Source organism: Orycteropus afer, unplaced genomic scaffold (genome assembly GCF_000298275.1).
Source record: "Orycteropus afer afer isolate SDZICR_OR568_19922 unplaced genomic scaffold, OryAfe1.0 scaffold00638, whole genome shotgun sequence".
Classification (NCBI taxonomy): Eukaryota; Metazoa; Chordata; class Mammalia; order Tubulidentata; family Orycteropodidae; genus Orycteropus; species Orycteropus afer.
The window spans coordinates 902,224-912,248 of record NW_006922225.1 but is presented as its reverse complement, the minus strand read 5'-3'; the positions used below and the strand labels follow the sequence as shown (position 1 = coordinate 912,248).

At 46.3% G+C, this 10,025-nt stretch overlaps 1 protein-coding gene across 1 annotated transcript; it reads right to left on the bottom strand.

Moving 5' to 3' along the window:
• Nucleotides 1-1,892: 1,892 nt before the first annotated feature.
• LOC103210700 (taste receptor type 2 member 143-like) lies at nucleotides 1,893-3,725 on the bottom strand. Its single transcript, XM_007956615.2, is given in 3 exon segments — nucleotides 1,893-2,643; nucleotides 2,645-2,855; nucleotides 3,680-3,725. Coding segments are annotated over 3 exon segments (1,008 nt in total).
• Between the last annotated feature and the right edge of the window lie 6,300 nt (nucleotides 3,726-10,025).

The window sequence follows — 10,025 nt, the reverse complement described above, 5'->3', positions numbered from 1 at the left end:
CCCTAGGTATGAACACTCTAATCTGGAAACTACCACCTTGGCCCCTCCAGGGCCACAATCCTGGGCAGGCACACAAAGAGTGTTGCTTTATTAGATGCCTTCAAGTTGATTCTGACTCATAGTGACCTTATGTACAACAGAACAAAACACTGCCTGGTCCTGTGCCATCCTCACAGTCATTGTCATACTCGAGCCCATGGTCACAGCTACTGTGTCAGTCCATCTCTTTGACAGTTGGCAAACTTAGATATCATAGAGCATTCCTTTGTTTTTTTTCTCTGTCTTGTGTTGACCAAAACCAAAAACCGTTTTCACATCCAACACATCCTTTTAATTCACCACATCACAAATGCAGGAAATCATGGATGGGCCAACAGTAGCCCTGGAGTCTCCTAAGCCTTCGACCTTCCACACAGTCAAGAGGAAAGGTTTCATGGGTGGAGCTGGTCTTAAACAGGGCTCAGAGGGAGAGACAGTGGTGATTCAGTGGCAGAAACTTCATCTTCCATGCAAGATACGCAGGTTTGATTCCCAGCCAGTGGATCTCCTGAGTGGCCACCACCCATCTGTCCATGGAGGCTGTGTGTTGCTACAATGCTAAAGACATTCAGTAGAGCTCCCAGACTGAGATGGATGGGAAGAAAGGCTGAGTATGTCTATTTCTGAAAATCAGCCAGTGAAAACCCTAAAGGTCACAATGATCTGATCTGAAACAAATCATGGGGACGATGTAGGTCCCATGGGGACAGTGTAGATCCCAGGGGATGGTGTAGGTCCCATGGGATGGCACAGGTCTCATGGGGATGGGGATGGTCCCATGGGAAGGGCACAGGTCTCATGGGGATGGGGATGATCCCATGGGATGGCACAGGTCTCATGGGGATGGGGATGGTCCTATGGCGACAGTGTAGGTCCCATAGGATGGTGCAGGTTCCATGGGGATGGTGTATGTCTGCACAATGTTTCGTTCCACTGTGCAAGGGAGCTCTGTGAGTTGGGGATGACTTCGTGGCAGCTAGCAGCAACAGTAGAGCTCAGCAGAGGGATGACCAGTAGAGGGATGGAAGGAGGAAGTTCCAGGTAGGCTAACAACCTGGAAACTGGAGGGAAGAAATAATGGGAGGCTGAAAGAGGCTTCCCTGGGCTGAAGCAGAGAAATTGAATGGAGAGCAGGGCCAGGGTGAGAGGGTGCTTGGTGTCATGAAACAGAAGAGCCTGGACCATCCACACCAATATCACTTGACCACAGAGTTAACCAATGGCTACTACAGGTCTCTGAAGGAAGTACAGGCCAGATGACACTCAGTTTGGAAAGATCTGGAGAAGAGCTATCAAAGCCTGAGAGGTCTAGGAGGAACAGGGCTGCCATCACAGGTCTGCGACCCAGACTGGGAAGTGGTGGAAAGATCAGTTTCCATAGAGTGATTCAGACTCATAGTGCCCTCCATGGGTGTCAGAGTAGAACTGTGCTCTCTAGGGTTTTCAGTGGCTGGTTTTGGGAAGTAGATTTCATGACCTACATAGGATCTTCTGAGTCCATCTTAGTCTGGAAGCTCCACTGAAATTTGTCAGCATTACAGCAACACACCAGCCTCCATGGATGGATGGAGGTGGCTGTGCGTGAGGTGCACTGGCCTGGAGGTCTCCTGCAGGGAAAGTGAGAATTCTGCCACTGGGCCACCACTGGCCCTCCTTCTGAGCCCTCTGGGTGGACTCAAACTCCCAGCCTTCCAGTTAGCAGCTGACATTAACTGTTTGTACCACCTTCTGATGGGAAGAGAGGGATAGAAATGGATAATAGGGGTCCTAGGAGGGGTGAGGAAAGAAGGAGGGGAGGGACAGAAGAGAAGGATGGGTCAACATTTTACACCTCCTCATCTTGCGTAGGTTGCTCAGCCCGGCACTGGCTCCTGCTCTGAGCCCTTGGGAGGGACCTGCCCTCTCTCTGTCCAGGTTCCACAGCCCTTCAGTCCGTTCTTCAGGACCCTTCTGAACCTGGGGCTGCTGAGCAACAGGATCGTGGAATGCAGGAAGATGTCGATGTAGACCACCACCTCTCAGGCCCAGTACTGGTAGAACTGTGTGGATGTGATCTTCAGTACGCTCATAATCAGGGACAGGAAGTAGGACATATAGAAGAGAAGGAAGAAGGCCAGCAATTTGAAGGCCATGGTGTGAGCCTGGGTACTAGGGTCATGGGGCCCGTGCTGACTGGCCCTCATCTGGGCCACATGCCGGTGCAGAGAGAACATAAGCAAGGCAGTGGGCAGCAGGAACCGCAGAAAGGGCACTGAGTGGGCCAGTATCTCCTGGAATAGGAAGAAGTTCCTACTGAAAATCCTTACCCAATCAGCCCAGCTGTCATTGGTGTGGGGTGGCAGGGAGGCTACCATCTGAATCACAATGGTATTCTTGATGGCCGAGGGGATGGCGGTCAGGGCAGAGATGGCCAAAGACCCCAGCAGCAGCCTGGACACAGAGCGGAAAAACCTCCACCTGAACCAGAGGAAGGTGGGGTGGGAGAAGGAGACAATCTTCAAGCAGTAGAAGGTAGAAAGCCAGGTAGTCAGCCAGAAAGTGAACGTGTTGATGAAGTTCCAGAGGACGGCAAAGTAGCCCATGTTGGGGCTGGAGTTGTGGATGGAGGTTGTTCGTGACAGCCACGCCATGTAGGCTGAGCCGGGAGGCAGCCAGGCAGGCCACAATCACATCTCCCGTGGGCAGTGCCCGGCCCTGCACCCATTCCCGGCCCAGCACAGCCGTCATGAAGCCATTCTGCAGCATGGCAGCCAAGGACTCCAGGAAGAAGATGGTCATGAAGAGCAGTGTAGGCAAGGAGGCCCTCCTCTCCCAACCTGGATGCAGGACACATCCACTGGCAGAGCAGCCTCTCAGCCACCAGAGCCAGAAACCTCCCTCCCAGGATTCACACAGGAGCCTAGCTACCAGCTGCACCCCCACTGCTCCCCAGGACTGGAGAAGTGGATCCCTCTGGGCTCCCTGAACCTGCAAAGCAATCCATCTTATGACACCAGCCTCCATTTGTGTCACCTGGATTTGCCTGTTCTTTATCTGAGCAGACACTAGGAAACGCCAAAAGAACAGAGGCTGGGGGACCAAAAACACCCACACTGTGCAGGTTATTTATTATTATGGTGAACACATCTAACAAAATGTTTGCATTTCAACCATGATTATTGTGTACAATTCGGTGGTGTTGATCATATCCACCACTTTGTGCAACCATCATCACCGTCTGTTTGCACATTAGTCTTAACCCTTTGATAAATTCTGCTTAAAGGATGCTTTTACCCTTGTTTCCATCCCCAAAGCAACCCTCACCATCCACAAACCTTTCCAGACCATCCGGGAAGTAGCCTGTGTACACTGTACAAAGGCCCCTTTCCTGAGTGGGTGAAGGTCCCTGGGTGATGCCAATGGTTTGTGCTTGGCTACTAACCTAAAGGTTGGCAGTTCAAACCCACACAGCAGTGCCATGGAAGGAAGATCTGCTTCTGTTAAGATTACAGCCAAGAACTGCATGGAGCAGCCCTACACTCTAACACATGGGGTTGCCATGAGCCAGCAGACTTAATGGCCACGGGTTTGTTTTCCTAATAGGTGGAGGAGGAAGGAATCCATACCTACAAGGTTTGGAGCCATAACTCCAGATACCTACCCTTCTGAATGCTCATGGTGGCCAAGGCCTCACTTGCCAACTCCATATTGGTGGTCAAGGAGATTCCAGTTAAAGCGTGGACATCCCTGACATGCTGAGTTAGAAACTGTTAGCTACTAACACCTTCTCACCAGTGTGCTTGGCTAGTCAAACTTAATGAGTTCCTAGTGGGTATGAACACTACCTCCTTTGCCGTGAGACCAGAAGAACTGGATGGTGCCCAAGTACTATTACTGAACAATTCTTTCAATGATTCTATAGAAGAACCCTGGTCAAAAGGGAGAAATGCAGAACTGAATTTCAAACTCTCATGGAATCCAGATTTTCTAGAGCCATAGAGCTGGATAAACCCCTGAGCTTACTGCCCTGAGATAATCTTTATGCCAAAATTACCCCTGATGTCTTCTTTAAAGGAAACAATAGTTTAGCTTAATTAGTAAGGAATGTGTTTTGAGCACATTTGCTCCTTTGAGGTCTATCTATATGGAATCAAATTGACAATAGCAACTTGAAACTTAGGGGGCAGCAAATTTGTGTCAATGTTGGAGGAACAACTCAGCAAAGGAAAGTGGAATGGTTGCCCAACCCAAAGAATGCGATCAAGGTCACTGAGTTATGCCGCTGAAACTGTGAATTGGTGTCTGTTCTATGGTATATATTTTCTAGAGCAAAAATAAATTAAATTTTTATTAAGGGTAAAAAAGTAAATAAATAAACAGCACCTAAGAATGTCGTGAGGAAATGAGAGAGAGAGGAGATCAGTAGTGATGAGAAAGTAAACTGGGAGATGAGACCCCAAGAGGACCTCACTGTGGGGACTGGAGAGTGGCAGTGGGGGAGGGGTGAAGGGAACTGGGACGGAGCTGGCCATAGGAGGGGACACTCCGTATACAGGGAGCCCAGTTTGGTCTCAATGCTTAGGCTAATAATGGCCAACTTATTAGAACATTTTGCAAAGTATAAGCGATTGCTCACCTGTTGCATTTTGCCTCCTCCACAAGCCACATAGAAGGATTCTGGTTCAGGTGAGCTGACCCAAAGGCAGGAAACCATCTGGAGACTCCAGCTGAGGGGCGCTCTCAAAGGCCAAACACATATGAATGTGAGTAAGGAAAAACAAGAGAGGACATGGGAGAGGGAAAGGAGGGTAGGAGAAATATAGGAGGGGGAACAACAGGGAAGGGCATCCCCTCTTCCTGTATCCAGGATCCCCAGGTCAGGCCATCACCCTCCAGCACCACAGCTCAGAGAAAGTGGCCTTGCTGTCCACTATCTATGGTCTTATTCCAGCTTTCACAGGTGAGAAGCTTCTGTAAGAGTCATGAAAATGAGGACAACCCTTCAGAGTGGAGACATCAGGAAGGAAGACATAACACTGGCTTAGAGAGTGCTTTGTTTTTTGTGAACTCTCAAAAGATTACCCAAGAGCAAATGACCCAATCACATCAATTGTTTCGCAACAAGGCAGGTAACTTGGTTTACTCTCTGCAGGGCTCCCTCTAAAAGCAACTAAGAGTGGCTTTTGCATGTTTCACAGCCTTTGGCTTTTCTCAGAACTTCTAGCAAGGGGCCAGCTTGGTGATGCCCTGAGGAAGCAAGTCAAGGCCATGGCATCCATACCCTGCTGCAGCCACTGGTAACCAGGTGCCCACTGCTTACTTGTTTTCCTTTTGTTTTCTTATTACATTCAAGAATGCGTTCGGTCCGTGGGAAGGTAGAATGGTGCAGCCACTGTGGACAAGAGTTTGGCAGTTTGTCAAAAAGTTAAGCAGAGAAATACCACATTACTGTCATCGTTAGGTGCCGTTGAGTCTGCTCCAACTCACAGAGACCCTGTCCACATCAGACGAAAACACTGCCTGCTCCTACCCCAGCCTCACAACCATTGCCACGCTTGAGCCCATCATCACAGCGACTGTGTCAACCCATCTCACTGAGGGTCTTCCCCTTTTTCACTGACCCTCCACTTACCAACCATGATGTCCTTCTCCAGGGACTGTCCCTCCTGACAACATGATCAAAGAGGGTGAGACGGAGTCTGGTAATTCTTGCTTCTAAGGAGCATTCCGGCTGCACTTCTTCCAAAACAAATTTGTTCACTCCATAGTATATTTAATGTCCTTCTCCAGCACCATTATTCAAAGCATCAACTCTTCTTAGGTCTTCCTTGTTCACTGTCCAGCTCTCCCATGCATATGAAGCTATTGCAAATACCATGGCTTACATCAGGCTCACCTTAGTCTTCAAAAGTGACATTTTCCTTCTAACACTGTGGCAGTGAAGGTTAGGTGTCAGCTTGGCTGGGCCTGGTTGAGTGCCTGGGCAGCTGGGTGTAGTTCTTCCCCAGGAAGAGACTGGTCATCAGCTCCAAGGTGGAATCTGCTGTGAGCCGCTGAGTAGCTGCCTTAGGGACGTGGTCTGTGTCCAGTGTATCAAGAGAAGCTTTGGGAATGGTGAGCAGGTTTGTGGCATGCCTGGACCCTGCATGTACCAAGTCTTCATTCAGCAGCCTGCCATGTTGTCTGCTGACCTTAGGACTGTTGCTGGACTTGAACAAGTGGCCTGCCATGTTGTGTGATAATCTTGGGACTTTGCCTTTTCACTTGCCGACCTTGGGATAGTTAGCCTCAGCAGCCAGCAACTGTCTGAGTGAAGAGATGCCTCTAGCTCCAGTGGGCCAGGAGCAGGAGGCAGAGCTGAAGCCCAAGGTCGAAGGGCTTTCACCCAGCCCCTAGAGCCTGGCACTCTGAACTCCATCTTCTAGCCTCCAAAACTGTAAAAAAATAAATCCCTGTTTGTTGAAAACCACCCATTTGTGGTATTTTCTGCTGAAGTGGCATTAGGTAACCAAACAAACACCTTAAAGAGATCTTTCACAGCAGATTTGCCCAATGCAATATGTCGTTTGATTTCTTGACTGCTGCTTCCATGAACATTGATTGTGTAAAATGAAATCCTTGACAACCTCAATCTATTCTCCATTTATCATAATGTTGTTTATTGGTCCAGTTGTGAGGATTTGGGTTTTCTTTATGTTGAGGTGTAATCCATACTGAAGGCTGTAGTCTTTGACCTCATCGGTAACTGCTCCAAGTCCTCTTCACTCTCAGCAAGCAAGGTTGTGTTGTCATCTTCTTATCACAGGTTGTTAACGAGTCTTCCTCCAATCTTGATGCCACATTCTTCTTCACATAGTCCAGGTTCTCAGATTATTTGCTCAGCATACAGATTGAATAAGTGTGGTGAAAGGATATAATTCTCACACACACCCTTCCTGATTTTAAGCCAGTCAGTGACCCCTTATTCTGTTCCAACAGTAGTCTTTTGTCTATGTATAAGTTCGTCATGAGCACAATTAAAATGTGTTCTGGAATTTCCATCCTTCACAATGTTACCTAGAATTTGTTATGATCACACAATTGAATGCCTTTGCATTTATTTGTCAGGAAAACATCTTTCTGGTATCCTCTGCTTTCAGCCAATGATATCTGTCATTCCACCCCCTCTTCTGAATCCAGCTTGGCATAAACGAGTGAGTGTCACTTCCCGGAGCCTTGTTTTTTGCCTATTCCTTCAGTTCAGCTTGGACTTCTTCCTTCAGTATCATCAGTTCTTGATCATCTGCTACCTCCTGAAATGGTTGAATGTTGACTAGTTATTTTTGGTACAGTGGCTCTGTGTATTCCTTCCATCTCCCTTTGATGCTTTCCTGATTGTTCAATATTTTTCCCATAGAATCCTTCAATATTGCCACTCGAGACCTGAATATTTTCTTTAGTTCTTTTAGCTTAAGAAATGCTAAGTGGTTCTTTCCCTTTGGTTTCCTAACTCCAGGTCTCTGTACATTTCATTATAATACTTTACTTTGTCTTCTTGAGCTGCCTTTTGAAATCTTCTGTTCAGCTCTTTTATTTCATCATTTCTTCCATTCAGTTTAGCTACTCTCCATTCAAGAGCAACTTTCTGAGTCTCCTCTGACATCCATCTTTTTAAAGACCTTTTGCTTTCTTCGTGTATGGTGTACTTGTCATCCTATAACTGTTATTAGTGACTGAAGAACTACCATATGACTCAGCAATTCCACTCCTAGACATAGACCCCAAAACAAGTGAGAGTTATTGCTGAAGGGTACAAATTTCTACTTGGAGTGATGAAAAACATTTGGAAATAGATGGTGTGGTGGTTGCAAAACATGGCAAATGTAATTAATGTCACTGAATTGTACACCTAAATCATTAAAATGGTGAATGTTTATGTATGTATATATATATATATATATATATATATCAGCGATAAAATGTTGAAAAAGAAGAAACTGTTGCCATGGAATCATTGCACACTGAGTCATCTTAGTTCTTGTTTTGTGCCATTGAGTCAATGCTGACTCATAGACACATCACATGACAGAGTAGAATTGTCCCTGTTCTGATTACCTAGTGCTGCTCTGACAAGAATATACCACAAATGGGATGGCTTGAACAAACAGGAGTTTAGTCTTACAATTTGGAGGCTGTAAGTCTGAGTTCAAAGTGCCAGCTCTAGGGGGGCTGGGTGAATGTCCCTCAACCTTGGGCTTCAGCTCTGCCTCCTGCTCCCGGCCCACTGGAGCTACAGGCTTTTCTTCACTCAGACAACTGCTGGCTGCTGAGACTGACAAGTCCAGCGTTGACAAATAAAAAAGGCATAGTCCCTATGGGCACAATGCAACCAGACCTGGTCTTTTTATATGCCGAACCATACCTGGGTGCAATTACAGAATATGACACCCCAGTTAAGAATATGTCTAATAGGATAGGCATTACTCTGACTGATCAGAGCATTGCTAGGGTTATTTTTCAGTTCCCTCCTACTGCTTATTCTCTCCACCATCCAGGGCTATTGGTTATGTGAGCATACTACCTTTAAAACTTGGCCGTCCATCTAGGATGGATTTGAGTTTCCTGCCATTATAAGTTTTGCATTCTGCCCATCCTAGCTACCAACACTGATATAGCCCGTCTAATTAACTTGGACTGCTTGGGAAAAGGCCCAACGAATTTTAATTCCTGTGATGGGCATCAGGAAAAATTATGATGACCTCTATCTTTTACACCAGTTCATTCAGAATGTTTGTTTCCCTAGAGTCAGTAGCTAACTCTACTTCTGATGTAATTTCTGAACTCCAAACTGAAATAACTTCTATCCAGACTGTTCTACTTCAAAATCGGGCAGCCCTGGATCTTATGCATGGAAGGGTATGTATATACATCAGTGCCACCTGTTCCTCGTTAATTAATGCATCAGGACAGATAGAACAAGATCAACAGACTATTCATCCTACCATTTGTAAATTGCAACAGGACAGGAAAACTACATGACATAATTTAACCCCCACCTTTGGGATGGACTTTTCTTGGCTCACCTCTTGGTTACCCAATTTAGGGTGGCTGAGATCCTTATTTGTTCTAACACTCCTCATATTAACATTAACACTCTTTACTTGTTGTTGTATTCAATGTCTACCTAACTACTAATCTGTCTTTAAGCCCCCAAAATTAAAGGCTACTCTACAGGCACCCCCGGTCTCTTCTCCCCGGACTAAGGCCAGAATATTCTGACATGTCTAAACTACAAGAGACTTACTAACCAAGGATTGAGTCCCATCATCTTCATCACCAGTCAGTAGGAAGTAGCTAGAATGAGTTGTCATGCCATTCCCCAAAAATGTAGAACAGTAACTACTTAAAGGGGGGATTGAAGCCGGCTGGAGTCAAAGTTCAGCCTACATTCCCGGTTGAAGGCAGATAAGTAAATATGAGAACTCATTTCCTTAAGAACTGAATGGAATGAAAGGTCAATTTACGCATTGTCTCCATGTTATCCCCTAGAAACAGGTGATAAGTATGTTAATGTGTTTCAGGAGACAACTTGAAAAGTGACCTTGGCCCACGGACATGTGCAGTGAGACGAACAGGAACAAAGTTGCTGGGAACTGATATTCTCCCCACTACCTAGGCCCCAATCAGCTGATGACAGGAAGCTGGTGTGACTCATCCAGTACGCAAGTGCACTGCATTAAAATATGATTGTCCCTTTAAACCAAAGCAAAGGAAATTTCAGTCAGTCCTCAACTAATTCATGCAAATTCCAGAAGTTTTTATGAATGTGTATAACCCCATCTCCTGAAACTTACAAAACCTGTAACCCGACCACCATTCAGGGAGTCAGATTTGGGTACAGACCCCTGTCTTCTTGCATTGCTGCTTTGCAATAAATAATTTTCTCTCTTCTTAAAGAAAAAAAAAAAAAAAAGGCACAGTCCCAATGTTACCAAACCACATGGCAGGCCATTAATTCAAGTCCACTA